Source organism: Populus nigra, chromosome 5, assembly GCF_951802175.1.
Source record: "Populus nigra chromosome 5, ddPopNigr1.1, whole genome shotgun sequence".
Lineage (NCBI taxonomy): Eukaryota > Viridiplantae > Streptophyta > Magnoliopsida > Malpighiales > Salicaceae > Populus > Populus nigra.
Genome location: NC_084856.1, coordinates 1,491,033 through 1,513,182, shown reverse-complemented (window position 1 = coordinate 1,513,182; position 22,150 = coordinate 1,491,033). Strand labels below are relative to the sequence as shown.

At 31.4% G+C, this 22,150-nt stretch overlaps 1 protein-coding gene across 1 annotated transcript; it reads left to right on the top strand.

Annotated features, from left to right (window-relative positions):
* The first annotated feature begins 9,058 nt into the window (after positions 1-9,058).
* Positions 9,059-10,230, top strand: LOC133695241 (auxin-induced protein 6B-like). Its single transcript, XM_062117138.1, has one exon. It carries the CDS (start codon positions 9,197-9,199, stop codon positions 9,644-9,646), a length of 450 nt encoding a protein of 149 aa, XP_061973122.1. The 5' UTR covers positions 9,059-9,196; the 3' UTR covers positions 9,647-10,230.
* Positions 10,231-22,150: the final 11,920 nt, after the last annotated feature.

Here is a 22,150-nt window from a genome sequence, read left to right as displayed (position 1 = left end):
CATGGTTGCCGTACTTTTTTAAATGTTGCTGACTTACTCCTCTTGCAATCTATGCATCATCATCCATAGCGTCAATTAATGACAATCTTCAAAGGTTGCTTTGTTGGTGAAGAAAGATTGCTTTTTAAAATAAATAAATAAATATTATTATTTTTTAAAATATATTAAATTGATATGAGCGTGCATCTTTAAAACCGTTGAAAGAAAAACTCGATCTCAATTAACCCAAAAAATACGTTTACCTTGGAAAAAAAAATAGCGTCAATAGCTAATATGATGAAATGATGATGAGTTATATATATATGGATAATAAATTTACTAATACATGCTTAATTATCAACATATATTTTATTGTGAAATAATATATTACAATTACAGAATAAACTAAAAAGAAAAGGAAAAACAATGATATATTTATTAATTATAGTTTTCTTTGCTGCTTTATTGTATATAGCTACAGAATGTCGATATACAACAAATGCATGGTGTTTTTTCGTTATTCAAGAGAAGCAGAAAATAATACATGTTATATATAAATCAAACATAATATACCATCTTTTAATATGTGTCCACATGAAAATTTATTAAGAGTAATTGTCTAAATAAAAGAAAAAGGGCAATCATAGAAATAATTTAGGGATTCAATTGAGAAATTGTTTTTTTGTTTTTTTAATTAAGAACTGGTCAATTGAAGATATAATGGGTATTTTGAAAAGAGTAATTCGCCGTACGACTACTAGAAAAATTAACGTTTCTCATTTATCTATATTATTTTCATTCTAACTGAGAACGACTACTAAAACAGTCCTAAACTAGGATTATACAATGAAGGGTCGTTTTCATTCGTATTGTGATTGAATGCCAATTTATATCATGCTTGCTCGATTAGATTAATTCCCACCCTTTAAAAACAAGCTTATCTTGAGGGTCAACTGCATGCCTGTTGTCTTTCTTTTTTTTTATGCCAACAAGGTACAGCTAGCTCTCTGAAAAGCAGCCGCAGGAGGAGAGTATTTACCATATAATTATTTGCTAAACTAATATGAAAATAAATTTCTGTATAAATGATTATATATGGGTTTTGGCTGTTTGTTTATAAGGGTGTGTTCATTTACGATGTCATGCAATAGTTTTTTTTAAAAAAAATATTTTAATATTATTTTAATATGTTAATGTTAAAAATAAATTTTTAAAAATAAATAAAAAATATTATTTTGATATATTTCCAAATAAAAATAACTTTAAAAATTAATTTTTATTACAATATCAAACACTATCTAAATAGACATAGAACTTTGAAGCACATCTATCATCCATTCATAAAATACCAAAATGTTTCTTATATTACAACATCTATATAAAAGAAAGTTAAAAACATATTAATTTGATTAAATTGATAAAGAAAAGCATAAAATAAATTTGTTTTTAAAACCGCTTTAAGACAAATTTCTGTCATTTATTGCTTATTATTTCAACTCGCAGAACCAAGGACTCCCATGATGCTTGATCAGTAAATTACTTAACGAACATAAGGTCTGGTAAATTCAAAACCAGATCGATCATAGACTAATTTTGAACAATAATTTTAACCATAGACTAGCAGTAAAATTTAATTATGCGCATGGATGCACGGATACAATCTTCTTTCTGACATGATAATTCGATTGTGAGAATTAATAAACCTGGGAGCGGAGCACTTTCAGTTTATCTAGGACTAGGAGCGATATCTACTGTCGGTCGTATCTACTCTTAGCCTGTCACATTAGCCTGTGATTTGTCTCGAGTTTGAACTGAAAGACAACCTCACGTTTGCATTATCTCAATGGTCTGCACTTAACCTTAACAAGATGATACGTGTCACCCTCCCAGCGACATCTTATATATGCCAAAAGCTGGTGAATTATATATAATCCAAAGCATTCAATATTATGATGAACTTGCTACTCTCAAGTCTCCATTAAAGTAATACGCAGGCTCTTAAAGTGCTTCTGAACTGGCTTCGCATGTCCCAGCTAGATAGATGCCGTGAAATTAACTAACAACCTAGCTAGGTCGGCCTAAACATATCTTATTAGCAGAAGTTTAAAACTATATTAAGGATAAAAAGGGTGATTAAAAGATCTAGATTCCCAAAACAAACGACAAACACTTGTACAAACTCATACCTAGTAACGATAATACAAGACAAACACACGTCCTCTTTCCACCTTCCAAAAATAATTAAAAACGTATCGTGTTTGTATTTGTAATCAATCCTTTACTTGTTAGCATTTAATTACTGTTACTGGCCGTAGAGTAGAAAAAGATAATGAATTAAAACAAAGAAATTTTTTTTTATTTTGAAAGTGTAGAAAATAAATTTAAAATTATTACAAAGATATATTCATTTTATGTTTTTATTTTTTCAATTAAATATATTTGTGTTTATTTTATTAATATCATTTTATTTCAAAAAATTAATCATAGATAACTTTAATTGATGTATGTTATAATATTCCCTAATATTACATCAAGATCAAGAGAGCATGCACACCTTATTTTATGAAGAGATATTTATTTTAAAAAAATTATCCAAATTCATGCTGGAAATATCTCAAAAGCTTAAGATAACATAAATTTCACGCATGAGGAAAAAAAGTTGTCTATAATATTTGGCACTTGTTATATAAATGTATTTTTATAGATATTTTCATTCAAGTATAAACAAAGTTACCAAGCCTAACTTCAATGATATGTTAATTTGATTAAAATTAGATTTAAATAATGTTATTTTAATTTAAAAAAACTTGAATTAATATTATTTTAATTAACTCAAATTAACATATTAAATTCATAATCGGACTCTTAAATACTGCAAGTTTTAATTACCATAACATAAAATCTAAGTACAACTTTGCCGTGTGGAAAATAATCTAAAAATATGAGAAAGAAAATCCCAAGGTTGATGTGAAAGGGTATGGCACAAAAAATAAAATGACTACTATTCGCTCTTGATTTTTCAAGACAAAAAAGCAGCCCGTACAAGGAGGAGACAGCTAGGATAGGGTCCGTGAAGCCCGTGACACAGTCGAGTACAACTAAGCGGCTACACACCTGGACGCCCTCCTTAAAAAGTACTGTCCGCTCTCCACAATTATCTCTCTCACTTCCGCTTTCTTCGTGTTCTTTTTAAGTCCAGTGGAATCTAAATTATGGTTTTATTGGCCCATTGGATTGTCTTGTGGGTCCTATAATTAACCCCTCTCCCATTGGTTGCTTCCAAGGCTGGAAAGACGGTGCCACATCAGCCCCTGACAATGACGTGGGGTAACGGTATTCCTTGAATGCTGCTCACAAACGAACCTCCATTAAGGACTGTTCAACGGGACCCATAATGTTCCTTTCCCTTGGAAGTCGAGCTTGAACTTTAGATAATATTTAGCTATGGAAAAAAGAGTTGGATTGAGTTAAAAAAAAGCGACATATTTTTCTTTTCTAACACATTTTTTATAAAAAGTTTCAGAAAAATAAGTCATGCTATAAAAATATTTAAAAGAAATTATTTTATTTTATTTTATTTTAATATATAGTTAGAATCACCTCATTAAAATATTTTTAGTTGTATCCAAAATGTAAAAAATTAAGCTTTCATGTATTATTGATGACCTTTTATTTTTCTTCTACTATATTACTTTATCTTCTTTATCTTTATTTGCCATAAGTTGTTTGATCTCATCTTTTTACCATTTGATCTTCAAAAAATCTTAGATTAACTTTTTGTTTAGGTTAATTAATTTGTAAAATATATACATCTTCAAACATGACTAAATAACCGTTATTAAAATATTATTTATGTACAAAAATGGTATTTAAAAAAATAGTTGTGTTCAAACTGTGTCATTTTCTAAATGATTTTTCAACCAATGTCATTCTTTCAAAAAATTTACTGAACTGTGTTATTTTTTTTTAAAAAAAATAATATGTTTCTCCATGATTCTTATTTTAAAATATAAAAATTTATTTTAAAATTATTATACGTATATATTATGTTTTTATTTATTTATTCAACAAGTTTCATGCTCAAAGCACATGTGATAAAATGCCAGAAAATAATTTATTTCTCACATGAAAATTGGACCTCGTAGCTAGCTAGTTGTTCTAGAATACACTTCCCTAAATCATGCATATGTTCCCCAAATCTTCCCACATTTGTGTCTGAAATAAGAAACAAAATGGGAAAATTTTAAATAAGAAGAAAACAAGCCATGAAAAATAATAGAGTCATGCAAAATCTATTTGTGTTGGGAAATCAAAGTGGTTTTATTTTTATTTTTTTGCCTTCTGATTTTGTTTGTAGATGTGTTAATAGAGTTAAGACACTGAACAGCGGAATTATAAATTGTGTGATCCTTAAATTCTAACAAGTGGGGTATTTAAGCTGCTAATGTAACTTCTGGGGGGATGCATCAAACCTCACGTAACATGGCTCGTGGACCCATAGAGTCTTGATTGGCCCTTCTTGACCACTCATAGAACTGAATTGTTTTTTCTTATTTCCTCTCCAGGTGACAATAACGAAAATTATTGATATTCGTGTGGTGACATAAAAGTGATGCCACAACTAGAAAATTGATCATCATTGACGTAATATTTTATTTATGTTTAAGCTATAGTTTTGTTGGCATACACTACTACAAAATTTAACAGTTTTACCGACGGAATTTTTCCGTCGGTGTAAGACACATATTCCATCGGTAATTATATTACCGACGGAATCAAAGACGGAAATGATCCGTCGGTGAATCGTTCGTCGGTAATGTTTTGTCCGTCGGTAAATCCGTTGGTAATATAATTACCGACGGATTTACTGACGGAACAAACGCGTCGGTAATAATTTTTTTATTACCGACGGAAATTCCGTCGGTAAATCCGTCGGTAAGTATTGAAAAACATTTAAAAAAAAATTCATTTTATAAAATTATAAAATAATTAAATTAACATAAATTAACACTGTATAATATATACTCAAAATGCTTAGAAAAAAGAATAAGAAAATCAATTCAAACAAATTTGCAACAAATAAAAAAATAAAATAAAAAAATTAATTCAACTAAAAAATTAATTCATATGAAAAAAATGAAGTTGCAATTTCTAAAAATTTAAAAATCCTATAAATAAATCTACTAAAAATTGATCTCATATGAAAAAAAAATCTCACAACAACATTTATACAATTATTAAGAACAAAAACAATTAAAAATAAAATAAAAAACAAATATAGTGAAAAAAATCATGAAAAAGGAAGAAAAAAGAAAAATCTTACCTTAATGTAGTTGCAAGTGAAGCTAAGGAGAGAAAAAAAATTTCATTAAGCATATTAATTAAAAAAAAAACTAAGAGGATAAAAGAAGAAAGAAGAAGAAGACATACCCAAGCATGGAGGAAAAGAGAAGGAGATGAGGAGAGAAAAGAAGAGAAAGAAATAGATAAGAAATGATGTTTTTTACATAAAGTGAAGAAGAAGAAGAAGACATACCTTAATTATGTTTTTTACATATAGTGAAGAAGAAGAAGAAGAACAAGAAGTAGAAGAACAAGAAGAAGTAGAAGAATAATAAGAAACGGCTCTGTCTCTTGTGAAATAAGGGCATTCAGGCTTTTTATTGGGACGATTTACCAACGGATTTACCGACGGATAATTAAATATTAATATTTTTTAATTATTCCGTCGGTAATTCCATCGGTAATATTTAATTTAAATTTTCAATTTTGTAAAATTTTTTCAGAAACCGCCAAAAAATTACCGACAATTTTTCAATCCGTCGGTGATTCCGTCTGTAATATTTAAATGAAAATTTTAAATTAATTGAATTTTTTCAAAAAACCGCCAAATAACACCGACGACTTTTCAATCCGTCGGTGATGTACTCTCTGGAAAATACCGACGGAATTTTCCGTCGGTGATTCCCTTTGTAATTAACATGATGAACAGTGTTCACAATTTACCAACGGAATTACCGACGGAATATTTTCCGTCGGTAATTCCGTCGGTAAATCCGTTGGTAAAAATGACACGTCATCATTTTTTTTTGCTTTGTTTTAATTTTTTTTCCCACGGTAATTCCCTCGGTATATACCGAGGGAATATTTCCGTTGGTAAAATCCCTCGGAAATTTACCGACGGAAATATTCCCTCGGTATTTCCGTTTGTATTTATCAATTTTCTGGTAGTGATATAAATATTTGATGGAAATTGATAAAGAAATACTTTTCTTGATAATATTATCGAAAAATAATGATATGTTGTATCACACTAATAAACTACTTATCAACAAAATATTTATTGATTTTTAATTATTTTTATCATATTAACAATTTTATCTATAATAAGTGATAAAATATATTTCATCGTTAATGATGATGGTAATATCTAATAAATATTTTTCCATCATTATACATTATCGATGGAGCATCATCCCCCAATAATTTTGTTGTTATTTGATAATTTTTTGATATTGTATATAGATTATGATTATGAATTACAAAAAAAAAGTGAATTTAATTTGTTATTGTGTAAATGGTAGGTTGCTAAAATATGGGAAATATAGCGATTAGGAAGAGGAGTTTTGGCATTTTGTTATGGGATTACAAAAAAAAAAGGGGAGGGGGGAAGATGGGGTATCCTTGCACATGGAGAAGGGTAAGATATGAAGAATACAAAATAACTTGAAGGAGAGCTACGTATTATTTTAAAGAAGTATTTTTTAGGGGGCAAAACAAAGGCATCTTCAATGGCTACAAAGCTCAACTACCAGCTATAGAGAGAGAACCCTTTTCGCTCCAGCTTTGCATGTGGTGGGTTTCCAGTTTCATGTTTCTACTTCGTGCGCCAAAAGCATCCCGCACGGACAAGGCATCAGATCTCTCGCTCTCTCTTTTATTTATTTTTTTCCCTCCCGCCCCTCTTTTTGCCTTAAACTCGGCGGCTTCTCTTACCAGCTACAACTGTTGCTGATCGAATATTACATTGGTTAATTTATCTTCTGGTCTGTAGCAAGTGAACCTGGGAGGGTATTAATAAGTGCATATAAATTGCATGTTTAAGATCAAGTTTTTTTGTTTCATGCAAGATCAAGCTGAAAGCACAGGGTGTGTAGATGTTTCATGGCGGTCATTTTAAGGAATAAAGACTATTTCAGACCCCAATGTTCTACCCGCTTGCAGCAATATGGTGCGAGTCTCGTTCGAAACTGTGGTGCGACGGGGCCGAAATGTCTAACTACAATTTTAAAAATATTTAGACAATTATTACACAATATAATTATTATTTTTTTATAAATCTTATTGAAAATTCCCTTTTGAAACATGGATTTTTATAAAATTTATTTTTTTGATCCGCAGTAACAAAAATTTATACAGTATCAAATAGAGGTCTCAAAAAAGTCTTGACGAAAGATTCAAAATTACCAACGACTCATGGCACCCAGAGCACTGAACGCGTTTGCTGTGGCCAGCAGCTAGGCTGCACATGAACGAACTGACACAAAATTAGTAGATTCGTTTAACTTTCCCTCCTTCTGTCAGCGGCCATATTGATGATACCGTGTTCATAAGGGAAATTAAATCAGGCGCGGAGTTTGGCCATTCAATGATAATTGCTACGTATATAATTTTAATTTTTAGGTGTTTTTTATGATCAAGACAGATGATTTCCTCGTGTCTCAATTTGAACCAATAATATTTTTCTATATATAAAAAATAAACACATAAATGGTTCTTTTTTTGTGCCAAATACACAAATATAATAGTATAAGATTTTAGTCATGTGTTATATATTTGAATATTTTTTACTTTTTAATTAATTCCTTTTCCTAATAAAATTACAAGATATATTTCTTTCAAGAATCGATTCTAGCTAAGAACTCAAATTCGATATGGATAAAAAATAACTATATAACATATTTTTTGGAATTTGTATTGCTTTCTATTTTATTTTTAGGATAAAAAAATTTCTATAATAAAATTCAAATAAGAAAAAATAAATTTAAACACCAGTACAAACCTGGAAAAATATAAAATACTATAATTTTTTTTATAAAATTTGGGTTAAGCATTTCCAATGAATATTGAATCTATTAATATTAATGGTTTCATACAGTAAAAACAATACAAATAAACATAATTACAATAACTACATTATCTCTCAAATAAAAATACTATAATATAGTTAAATTATAAAATAATTAATTATATATATAATTCTCCAACACAACACTTATTTATTTATTCAACCTTATTGCACTATAAGCACATGAAAGATCCAATTGAATAAATAAGATTAATCAAAGATAATACACAGAAACGAAGCACTAAAAATATTTTGTTTTAAGTTTACAAGCTCACATGACAAAGGGCAGAATGCAATGTATCAAATTTCAGAAAATCTAAACACTAATTATTATAAATACTGTCTTTTGTCGTCATTTTTATAAACACCACCACACATATATTTTTTATGTCGTTTCACTACCTTACCATGATACATTGTATCTCCTTGTTAAATCCTTAATTTGCCAAAAACATTATTGTATATTTGATTTTATGATAGTTTTTGCTACTATGATTTAAAAAAAATATATAAATTATAATTGCATAATCAATGATTTAAATTATTTTTTTAATGTAGTCCATACAAACAAACAATGGGTTATTAAGAGTCTACTTAAAAATGTGATTGCAGTTATTTTTTAAAGTATTTTTTATTTGGAAATGTATTAAAATAATATTTTTTATTTTTTAAAAAATTATTTTTAATATCAGCGAATTAAAATAATCTAAAAAATTAAAAATATATTAATTTTTTTAAAAATAAAAATATTTTTAAAATACAAAAACCAAAATAATTTTAAAAGAATGCTTGCTGTTAAGCAAACACAACCTACATAACGATTGACGCAAAATACACACAGCACTGCAAAACGTACAGTTAAAATTGCTGCAACAACAGCAGACACAACCGAGTAATTATCTCAAAACCAAAGGGCACTTTCGAACTCAACTCTCTATAAAAAACCTTCTCCCTCCAACTGTCTAAGACCCCTAAACACTCTCTCGCCTTCAAAAATTAAACCCATACAGAAACAACTCAAAGCACACCAAGCCCGAAACTACTGTATTTTCCTCCTGGTTTCCGTCAAAATCTAAATCTTCTAGGAAAATGGCAGCTGGGCAAGCAAAATGCACCAAAATCCGCCACATAGTGAGGCTTCGCCAAATGCTAAGACGTTGGCGCAACAAGGCACGCATGTCAGCCAATCGCATACCATCAGACGTTCCAGCAGGACATGTGGCAGTCTGTGTAGGGACTAGTTGCCGGAGATTTGTGGTGCGAGCGACGTACCTGAACCACCCCATCTTTAAAAAGCTCCTGGTACAAGCCGAGGAAGAGTTTGGCTTCTCTAACCAAGGCCCATTAGTGATCCCGTGCGATGAGGCCGTTTTTGAGGAAGTGATTCGATACATTTCACGGTCTGAGAATGGAAAATCTGGCCGGTTTGTGAACCTTGAGGATTTGCAGAGATACTGCCACGTTGGTGTTAAAAATGCTAAGCTTGATTTTTGGACCGATTCAAGACCTTTGCTGCATGCTGACAAGACATTCTGGTAAGGTGAAAGGCAGGGCAAGCCAAGAAAGAAATAAAGAGAGAAAAGAACCTCTGATTCTGACCCGGGGTTGACTCAGTCCGAGTCTGGGAAGCTCTCCACCGTAAATTTGGAAATAGAATATAGTTGCCGAGTTAAAAATTCATTTTGACTCGTTAGGTTTTCGTGATCTGTTGGGCTTTGCTTACCTGTGTACAAAGAGGTGAGTAACGTGAGTTTGCTGGGTTTTCTTTCTTTCTTTCTTTCTTTCTTTTTTTTCCTTGAGAAATTACTGGGACTGGTTGGAGAGTTACCGAGTCAAACTCCGGAGAACGCAAGGAGATGGCAAGACGGGGTGGGTGAGTCAACCACCGAGTCGTCCCGGGTTCTGAATCGGAGAGTAAGGAAAGCACTGAAGACTCTTGAAATATTAGACAGAGAGACCAAGAAAAGAAGTGATTATTGACTGAGCCACTTTGTAAATTCTGTTATTTATTGATTGATTAATGAAATAATATTGTAGAGATCAAATTTATTAATTTCAACATGCTTTGATTATTATGTATTAATCTTCACAATAATGGAATTACTAATTTCATTTCTTTTTAATTAATGCGCAGAAATAAAGAAAGATAAAAGGTCTTTAGTTGAAGAATTGAATTGCTAATGGCTTTTCTATTTACTTTATTAAATAATAAATTTCATTTATTTTATTATTTATGCCTTTTCTATTTACTTTATTAAAGAATTGAATTGCTAATGGCTATAGTTAGCTAATTTAAATTTAATAATGAGTCTTGGCTACTTTAGTATTTTCCATATTTTTTTTTTAATCGAATGCAGACTTTTATTGTATGGGTGAAAATATTAATTAAAATTTAAAAGTGTTGAATGTTTGGATATTTATTTGTTCTGTAAAGGGTTTTCAATCATGGTAGGCATTGTCGTGGGAGTTATAATTGGCATCAACCCACGTGAAAGAAAACGCATCATTGGCTTTGTTTCACCTGATTCAACTTTGTCTTCTTAACCCTTTAAATTATTGTGCTCGACTTCTCTGTGGGGAGATATTGCCACGGGACAAAACACTGCTTGAACTTGAAAAGATCTCTCTGTTGATTTGTTTTGGAGTCAAAAGTTAGGGCCATTAACCCATATTGCTATGAAGGAATCCCAATCTCATAGGCAGAAACAGCACACCTTTCTTCCACAGTTCCTGTTAGAAAGCTCCCCTGGTTACTGTTTGGAAATAGTAGAAACGAGAGCACAGAGAAAACATTTCTTTTTTGTTTAGAAAATACAAAAAATCATACAGAAATGGTTCTGGAGATGTGTTTTTTATATGTTCATGTTCTTCTTTGTATTTTTAGACACTAACCAAACACATAATGTAACTGTGAAAGGTAATGTTATTGAATTTTTTTCAAAATTACTTCCTAAGAACTTATATTTTAAAGGGAAGTGCGGGAATTTTATTAATATTAATAAAATACAAATAAATCACTGTAAGAATTTCATACATTGAACGAGCAATCGCTAAAAAATCTCAAGAACATTATAGTAACATAATTCAATGGTGTATTCTTCCTCTTCTTTTTGTTTCGTATCATTGCTTGATTATTAGTTAGATGCTGTATTTTATTACAAGGTGTATTTATTTATCATCCAAACTCACTGTCGTAGAAGATAGTCAAGGAAAATGCCAAACCAATGTGCTGCCAGACAATTATAAATGACTCTTCTTTGTTGATCTTTGACTGTCTTCTTTTCCTTTCAAAGGGCGAATGCACAGAACCGAGAGGCTTTGGCTCCTCTTCCAATACAGCCCATATGGCTCTGGTTAAGAAATTAGAGGCATGTCAGTTTTCAATCAAGCAAATCCACTACCTTAAGGTGGGACGATCAAGCCAGTAATTTGGTCAAAAGCACTTAAATTACGGGTTAGCATTGTTTTCCCTGTTACGTGCTGCATTTGCATGTGAAAGAGCATCACGAATTCGAGTCATCTACACTAAACTGACCCACCACAGATAAAGGGCAATCTTCGTTACTTGAAAATGACAATTCAAATATACCATTTAACAAGACAAATTCCCTACTTGTAGTGTCCGCCCCCTACAAAGTGGTGGATGTCTTCATCGGTGATCATTCACCTGCTTAAGCTCATTTAAGTCTAACTATCAGGGATCTTTAAGGGATGCTTGATGATCATTTGTACTCGAAGAAGTAGAACCTGGTGTAGTGGGGAGGCGTCACTTTCTTGGAGTATTTTCAAGAGAGAAAATGGAGGTCAATTTGTAGTATAAATGGGCTTGGTTTTATTGCTTTGTGGTGGCCGAAATGGAGTCGAGTTCCCAACTATAGTACTGTCCAGTGATAATAGAATCTGATTATGGTACATTTTCTTTCATTTCAGCTCTAAAAGGAGGATGATTTCACATGGTTGGTTCAAGTGTGATTACAACGTGTCAGGTAGATATTTGATCAATGATATATTCTGCATTAAAAAGAAGAGCATTGCTTGTCTGTCTGCGCACCTTAAAATAATTTAAAGACAGAAACATGGACTGAAGACAAATTTCTCAATCCCATTTACAGTTATTGTTTTTTTGTTTTAAAAATATTTTTTTACTTTAAATTAACTGATAGCCTCAACACGCCTCCTTTATAAAACTGGGAACATTCTAGTAAAATCTAAATATAATTCAACAATCATATAAAAAATTACAAGTTTTTTTTTTATTAAATCGATCATTCTGCACAACCCAAGCTTTTTCTTAGGCTTGGCCTCTTCCATGGATTCATAAATACTCTTACAGATTATCCACACAACTCAAATATGATAAATCTATAACTGACTTACCGGAACCAGCTGCATCGTTGTTATTCGTTGGCTTTTGAAAAAATCAATGGTTTTTCTCTAAACTCTGGATTTTTTATATATATATAATTTAGAATATGACATGGTATAAATGGGATTTGGAAAAAACCAACTGGTGTTTTAAGAGAACAGTATCCAACACAAGTCAATGGTTAACGTACTGGTTTTCAAACACTAATCACTGAGTTGAACGGCACTGAAAACCAGTGAGCAGTGACTAGAGAATTTCTTTCCCGGTAATGATTAACGAGGCCTTTCCCTTGGGCCGAAAACAATACTCGATTGAGGCCTATATAAACAGAAGCTGGGCCTTTGTTCCTGGGTCTCGCGATTGTACAATGAGATAGGCTTCAAATAAGCCTAATTAAAGCATCCAAGGACCTGGCTCAAATAATAAATAAACAATTTAACGCCTACTTGGCATGTTGAGCAGTCATTATAAAACCAGGGACGCATCTGGTCACTAGAGTGATTATTTTTTGTTTTATTTTATTTTTATTTTTTTAAAATATATAAAAAAACTGAAACCGGTTTAAATCAATAGGTTTTGGTTCTGCTCTGTATTTTATATATAAAAAAAACATAACCGACCAGTTTTGGTTCTGTTTGGTTTGATTTCTGTTCGGTTTCAATTTAGTTTGATTTTTTTAGTTTGATTTGATTTTTTGGTTTCAAGCTTATGAAACCAAGCTGAATCAAATATTTTTTTAACTTTTCTAATCAGTTTTTTTATGATTCAATTTTCTCAGTTATTTTTTAAGTGTTTTTTATTAATTTTTCAGTTTTTTTTTATCTACTTGTTTTCCATTCTTCTATTTTAGAGAATCTTGAAAGCCCAGCCCCAGAAACTTGGAGATGTATAGCCCGCTGGACTTGACCAGTTGAGTTTGTTCTAGCCAGGCAGTTCGATTTTCGAAGCTTCAAGCATGGGCCTAACTCTGTGTGATGGAGAAGGTGGGTCCGGGGGGAGGGGGCGGCATTAACATTGAGCATGATAACCCCATCATTGAATTGTCAGGTCGCACGCCTGAATCGTTAATTAAGCAGTGATCTTGTCCAAGTTCTCGAGGATGGATGGAGTTTTTCCCCCTACTTTAGTAGCAACGCTAGACACATATGAAAATTTTGAATTTATTTTTTTTTAAAAAAAAAAATTCGTTTTGTATCATTTTAATATATTAATATAAAAAGCACTTTAAATAACAATCATTACCACACTTTTATGATCATTTTGAAGATATGATATCAAAAATAATTTTTTTAAAATAAAAAATATATTATTTTAATATATTTCTAAATAAAAATAACCGCTATGTTTAAAAGTGTAGTTATATTTGTTTTTTAAAGTGTTTTTTGCTTGTAAATATATTAAAATATTTTTTTAAAAAAATATTTTTGATTTTAATACATCAAAATGATTTAAAAACATCTAAAACATTAATTTAAATTAAAAAAATAAAAAAAATTAAATTTTTTTAAAATATTTTGGAACACAAAAATAACACATGCCATTAAAAAACATGAGAATAAGGTATTGACAACGTTGCGTGGTGTCGGAGATGTAAGGCCACCAGACTGTCAACAAACCCTTCTTCCCAATAGAAATACAATTTAAGTGAACAGAAACTCTGTCTGGGCCAGTGCGGGCTTGAGCTGTAAAATTAGTTAGATCTGGACCTGATACTGATCGTAGAAACGTCCATTGAACACATCCACACGTGATACTGATAATAGAAACGTCCATTAACTTAAGTGGGGACACTCCAAGGACAAAATACGCACGCATTAAATGCATTAAATAGCCGACGACATCAATTGTCCTCGAAAAATGTTATAGTCGTTAACACTTTACGTCTTACAAGATTCATAATCCAAACGACTTTTGCACTAATCTTGACCTCTCTTATATTGTGGTTGCGGGTGAGGTTCACCCGCAACCACAGATTTAAGTGTTTGATAACAAAATAAAAAAAAAAATGATTTTTATTGATAGAACCTACCAATTTTAACTGTTGCACTACAGGTTTGGAGAAGCAGTATTTTTTTTTATTAGTTTTAGTTTTCTCTTAATTATTTTTCTGTTAAACATAATTTATTTTATAATGTACAAAATACATCAAATTTATGGTAGATAAATAATATATTTTACTGCTTCTCGTTGTGATTTCCTCTTAACTGTCGCACTGTTCACGTGAACAGTTGTTGTTCTTTTTTTAAAAAATCAGTGCAGTTAATTTATTTCACTCGCGCTGTTCACATGAACATGAACTTCTAAATTTTTTTGTTTTTTAAAAAATTTAGTTTAAGGTAAATTAAATTTACTCGTACTGTAATTTCAATTTTATTCATGATAATATGTTACCTAATTTTATTGCACGCTTAAAAAATCATGAAAACTGTAGTTCTTGTCGAATAAATTTTGAACATAATGAAATTGTAATTTTTTTAAAAAAAATTGAGTTTTACTTGAAAAACTAGTATTTAATATTATTTAATAACACTATATAAATTAGAAGAATATCGCATGATGATGTAGCATTTGTGAAATTTGATCGCAATTCCAATTATGTTCTTGCCGGATCCGACGCAGTTAAAAAAAATTCAGTTTTTATTTTTATTTTAATTGTGTTTTATTCATTAAATTAGAAGGATATCGCTTGATGACGTAACAAAAAATTCAGTTTTTGTTGTTGCGTGCTTAAGAAACCATGAAAAATATAGTCATTGTTTGATAGATTTCGTATGCGATGACATTGCATGTAGTTTAATGGAATAATAAATAAATTTTGATATCAATATTATTTATTTCATGATGTAATAATAGTAGTTAAATCTACAATATTTAAATTAAAAATATTTTTAATTATTTTATAACCTCAATTTAAAAAGCATTTTTTTAACCAAACACATTAAACTACTTTTTCTTCAGCCTCAATTTCAACCATAGTTTTAACCAAACACCTATTTTTTTAAATCAACCTCAACTAAAAGTACTTTTTATAAAACAATTTTTTTCAAACCACAACCACAACAGCAACCGCAATACCAAACACACTCTTAACGTGGTTCAAAATTGATAAACACGTCTCGTGGGGACTATAAAAACAAAACATGCATGCATTAAATCAGTAAATAAAATACACGCTACTTGATCGTTAGCTTTTTAACCGTAGAATTGTGATTGTGATTATTTATTAAAATATTTTTTATATTAAAATAATATTATTTTAAAATTATTTTTTATATTAGTGTATCAAAATTATCCAAAATATATAAAAAATTTATTTTTTAATAAAAATATTTATTTTTAAAAAAACATGCATTAACTCGCGCTTTAAAATGCTTCATAAAAAAATCAATCTCGTTATCGTCATCAACGTTAAACCACTGCTCATAAAATACATGGCCTCTCTAAACTTGTTTCGTCGAGGACAAACATATTAATTATTACGCTATTTGTACGAACACGCTCGCATGAATTCGAATCATTTTAACCTAAACAATCATCTTTTTTAAACTCTAAAAATACATAACACAATTTCTAAGTTTTTTTTTTCAAGTATCGAAGAATCTTCTAATCGTAGTCCTAACCTGGGATTTATTTTGGTACATGCTATTTAAATTCAACGTTTTCGGGCTTCTATACATAAAAAAATGATTTAATTAGAGACATTGACAGTATTTTTTATCATGAACTAAAAAATAAAGTGTAATTTTTTGTATACATAATTTGATATTTTGAATTCTAGTTAATTTACTATCATTTTAATAATAAACTAATTCTACCATTATAAATAAAAAAACTTGATCCATCTTGTAAGTTTTTCTTTCTTTCTTTTTTTTTTTTTTTTTTGAGAAATCATCGCATGCCTATAAGCACACGCAGTCTCCAAGATTGCTGACCAGAACAGGCCAGGCCGTGCATGACAGACCCCCTCACTACTGTAACTTCCATGTACAAAACAACAAACGAGAAGGTTATGATTAAGAGGCATACCTCTTTAGGTCACTTTGAACAGGACGAGTCTGGATTCTGCATATACTAACTGAGAAAAAAATATACAACGAACCAGTGGATCACTGTACATTCGTGACATCAAGCAATGGGTTGCTGGTTTCGCCCCTCTCTCTCTTGGAGTCCTACTCCCCAATAAAACAGCAAAGATTTATTTTTTTTAATCTGTTAATTAGAGTTGGTTGTGACAGAGCTCGGAGTTTTGGCTCCAGCTTGCCATGGATGATGTGATGATTCTCCGTACATTTCTGAAAATGAATTTTCTTACATCATTTTTTAACCCTTCAACTGCCAAATCTCCGACTAAAGTATGTAAAGACAAAGAGTAGTTACTGTAGAATTATTAAGAAAAACTTAATGCTGTTTTCGACCTCATTATAAATTTGTGATCATGTTGCTTTACTCATCAGTATCCTTTTTTCTTTTTCTTATTTTTGTTTCTTCTGGCTTGTAAATTGGGCTGGAAAACTAGGGTTAGTTTCCCTTAAACACACCTAAAAGAGGATTAAAATTCCACTAATTATCTTTAGTGATAATGGGAAAGATCAATTAAAGTGAAAGACAGCCATTATAAAATGTTTACTTTATCAACTTTGTTTTTTCTTGGCTCTTTATCAATAAAGGAATGCTAAAGTATGCATGATTAGTTGATTACAATGTGCTCTAAATAGCACAATATCATGATATGATGCAACATCAAGATTTAATTTCGTGATAATCTTACCTATCAAATATCAAAAGATGAGGAAAATACAAGATATTATTTTACTATTTCATTGAAATAAAAGATATAAAAATGATTGGGACAGAGGGGACGTCTCCCCTTTGTAGTTTTAAAACTCAGTCCGGCTCAATAGGTCGACCTGGCACCTAGCCGACCCGGAGCTGCAACCGGACCGGGTTTAAAAAAATAAAAAAAGGAAAAACTTGGGATGATCTGCGACCCGGTTGACCCAGTTAGACCCGGTCAAAAACTCGGTTGCAACCCTTTGATTTTTTTAACTAAAACGATATCGTTTTGATTTTTATAAAAAGAAAGATTGACCCGGACGACCCGGTCAAAACTCGGAACCAGAGTCTTGGACCGGGCCGGGTTAAAAAACTATGCTCCCCTCTATCTTTTTTTTCTTTTTTTGGGGAAAATCATTATAGAAACATATTTGTTTTTATCCTCTCAATCAAACACGTTTTGTTCTTTTACATGTCAATCATTTCTATTCCACTCCACTAACTGGACACAAGTTAAAATAATGATTTTTTCACAAAACAATGGCTGGATTGTTCATTACTCAATTCTCAAGCATAGAAATGGTTATGAAAACATGCTTATTCCAATTTACTCCACACTACCCATTAATGTTCCCTTTCTTCTTTCTGTGTGTATTTCTTTAATTAAATATTTTTCTTTAAAAAACACAACTTGAAATGTAAAAAGAAACAGGTAAGAAAAGGGCAACAAAACGAGAAATGAAGTGATAGCAGTGAAAGAAGCCTACGCTCGGCGCTAAAAAGGGGAAGTCTTCCTCGTCGAAGATAGGGTCCGTCAGGAAGAGCATGCTGGCTACAAGCCCTTTAATATCGTTTACGTCACAATGGGCCCTCGTTGAAACACATACGATGCCATAAATGAGGAGCTGGTCAGCTGGGTCCTCTGCTACCTTGCATCATGCTTGTTTACCGTCAAATCACTATTACCTTAAAACACACACAAAAATGGTCTTGGTTTTGTTAAGGTAGGTTTCATCTGCCAATACTGTCCCTTCTTGGTAGAATCTAGGAAAATTATTTGGTATTTTTTTAAAATCAATTTAAATTATTATTTTTATTTAAAAATGATTTTTAACTTAGATTAAAAGGTTGTTTAAAAATGGAATCAAACTTTAAATTCAATAAAAAAATAATATTTGTAATTCTTAATTTATTGATTATAACTTATCAGTAGGTTACACCATTTTTTTAAAAAAAATTTGCTTTCAATTAATTTTTTAATTAAATATATTGCTCAGGCAACAAAATATCTCACTTTCTTCTTTTTTCTTGAGTAAATATCTTGTCATCCCTGACCTCTCGCAGTAAAAAGGAAAATTACATTCCTTTTTTTTTTCTTTTCTTTCTGGTGGTCTTAATAGCTAGACGTGGCACATTGTAATGTCAACATGTAACATAAGACAACAAGAAGCTAATATGATGATCATCATGACCAGCATACGGTCCTAACTGGGAAAAGGGAACGAGAAATGATGATAGCCATGGAGGGAAGTGAAGGAAAAGTGGAGGTGTGGGCTGGCTAGGAGAAGTACCGATGGCAGATCAGAATCCAAAGAGAAAAAAAAACTCTCCTCTGTGCTATAAAGGTGCACAGGAGATGGCGTGAAGCTGTGAACTGTGGAGATGTGGTCCCTTGAATGGTATAATTTGGTTCCATTTCTTCCATTCCACCCTGTAAGAATCCTTTCGTGCCCAGAAAGCAAATTTATGTTGAAAATTCCCACGAAGATAAGTAATATGTAATGTTAAATATGGGGCTCCATGTTACTCATCATTCTCGTCCACTACTGACTGCCCTTTTTGGATACAATGGAAGTCAGTATCACTTGCCACTGATATTGATGTTTTTGGATACAATAAATAATAAATTTATTTATTGTTTAATTTATTTTTAGATTATTTTCATATACTAATATTAAAAATTATTATTTTAATATATTTTTAAACAAAATAACATTTTTTAAAAAATAACCACTGCTAAATTTTCAAACCACCCTTCCTTTCATTGTAGAGCTAGCTAGCTAGCGGTGGCTTCTCTCTCTTTGATGGTGGATTGTGTCCTTCCTTCCATTAAATTTAGCATCAATTGTCAGGGAACCTTTAGGCCTAGTCGTACTAGCTTGGCCAATGGACACTCTAATTCAAACAAACCGTCCTCAATAAACATGCGAGGAGAAAGATTATCTAGTTCAGAACATCTGGGCTCTTTTCTTTTCTCTTCGATCGAAATGGAGAAGGGGGTAATTGCAGATCAACGACAGCCTTTAACAATATCGATCTCTCTCTTCAAAAAATAATATCGAGATCCAATCGAATCGTTTCGAAAAATGTTTCACTTTTGATTTGCAAAATTGAGTTTTAATACTGTTTTACACCTTTTCACATAACATGAAGTCATGAACACACGTTAAACTAGCAAAGTTATTTTCTTCATTGTATCGTGGTGTGGTTGGAAATGCTGGTATTATTATAATTTTAAAAATTATTTAGTATTTGTTGTTTAATCAGATTTACATTTTAAATTATGATAAAAAACTTAAATTTACAAAAAAATTTACAATTTTAAACCATATCCACAAAACCTATTATGATGTTAATCACTTACTAATCTCTACTTTCAATAGTGAGTTAGCAGATTAATGTCCGGTAATTAGCATGCTTGCATACTAGAGACAGGATTTAACCCAACTTTTTTAAAAAGGGAATTCAATCACCCACCAATCTACTTGCGTGGCGATGTTTAAAGTATAGAACACAAATAGACAACCTTAGCCACTTGTTAACTAATCCAGTCTAAAGGTCCCTGCCTTGTAAGGAGATGCTGTCACTCTAGCTGGCAATGTGGAATTTTTCTTCGTAAATAGGTGTTTTATGAGGAACCATTTGTTTTCTTTCCTCTATCCTTTACTCTCTGCAGCTCGAATATATTTTAACAAATAACAAAACTTGCTTGACAGTTCGAGATTATTTTTTTAAACCAGCATTTTGCTCAATTAGATACCCAATGAGTAAAAACATTTTCAATCGAGTCCCTCTACCGTGTGTTAATATTTTTCTGTTAAAATTCTAGAAGCTCTCGTTCCATGCAGTGATAAAACAGCCTATTAAAGAGAACCTTACATTTCCTGTTGATATTGGAAATTATTGTAGATCAAGAATCGACCGAAAAAAAAAAGTGGTTTAATTGATAATTGGTACATGTATAATTGAGGATTAACCCGAATTTATTTTTGTGTGTGTGGTTATTGTCAAGTGTGAATTGACATCGGTGCCGAATTGTCCAAGCCATTATGATAGCTCCATTCAAATTATTAAAGACTTGATTACAGAGTATTAACAGGGGTAAAGTTATGCAAAATTCACATGATTTATGACTATAATATGATGGGAATAAGGATATTAACACTTGATGACATGTTCTTTAAAATATGAGCACCAATAATTAAATTTATTGTTGCAGGAAAATGACATAGCGCCTCATACCTAATACGGCCTGTAGCTAGCAAGGGTGGGTCAGATTAGCGACAGCCATACGGGTATGATAAGACTAAACTTGTTCATATGCACGCAAAACTCAGGTATGTGAGTGAAAATTATGTCTTTCAGTTTCTATAATGGAGAAAGTTAGCAAATTATTATCGGATGATTTTGATGATTAGCGTGTTTATGCCTATTCAAATCAGGTTGTTAGCTTGTAATCTCTGCGCCATGGCTTGAGGTGAAGGTCCTTTGGTAGTGTCATTTCGAAGTCGTGGGATTGGAGCTCTGCTGTGATATCTTTTCAAAAATACATTCAACAGCAACGCACAACCAGTCATAAAAAGCTATATCTTCATACCATATTAAGCTAGGCCATTGTTTCACGAGCTTGACGTGTCAAACACAGACTCCAGATCAATTCTTGTTTGTGTGGAAGAAAAGGCCAAGTGAGATAGGGAAATATCACTGCACGCAATCACACATGAGATAATTACATAAAAAATGTAACCGGGACGCCAATTCACAGTTTATCTTTTACAGCAAATGGTTTGCGATTTCCTGGCGTTGGCTCAAGTGGTTAGGTTTATTTCTAATACTAAAAAATGCAAGTTGTTACTAAAAGATCTGGGCGTGGGAGGTTAGGTTCGCTTAATATATAATTTGGGAAAGGATTTAAGCTATGTTGCCATAGTTGTTATTATAATTATAAAATTCAATGTAATTTAAGATTCGGGATTGTCGGTTGAGTGAGTTAATTTGTATGTCAGTGAATTACACCAAGTTTTATGTTTTTTTTTTAAATATCCAAAATAACATTGTTATTATAAAAATAATTGTTGAATTTCCAAGTTAGATTAAAGGTTGCCGATTAAGCCGAGTCCGGTCTTGTAAGTGTGCTTTTTGCTGTAGTTTTTGTTGTAAATGGTGTTCTAAACTGTGGTTGCAGATAAGTATACATGTTTGGGAGAATGTTAATCGTTATTTTTTATTTTTTTAAAATTATTTTTGATATTATTACATTAAAATATTAAAAATTATTAAAAAAGTATATTAATTTAAAGTAAAGAAAAAAATTTTAATTTTTTTTAAAAGTGCTTCCGAAACACAACAATAAAAAGCAGAGGATATAGAAGGTTTTATGAAAATTGTGGTGTCTAGAATGGTAAACCGGGTTTTAATTAAGGATATTTGGTTACAAAACATGATGTGTTTTTTGTTTACATGTTGGGTTTCTCTGGGCCTTTTGAGCAGAAGGCTTGATTACGTTGTTTGTCCTTTAGCGGCAGGTGAAGGCTTCTTCCTCTTCATCTTCTCCTGCCGACGCTTGTCGGTTTCGATAACGAAGGACATCGGTTTTATGAAACGTGGTCGCTCTCTTTCGAGTG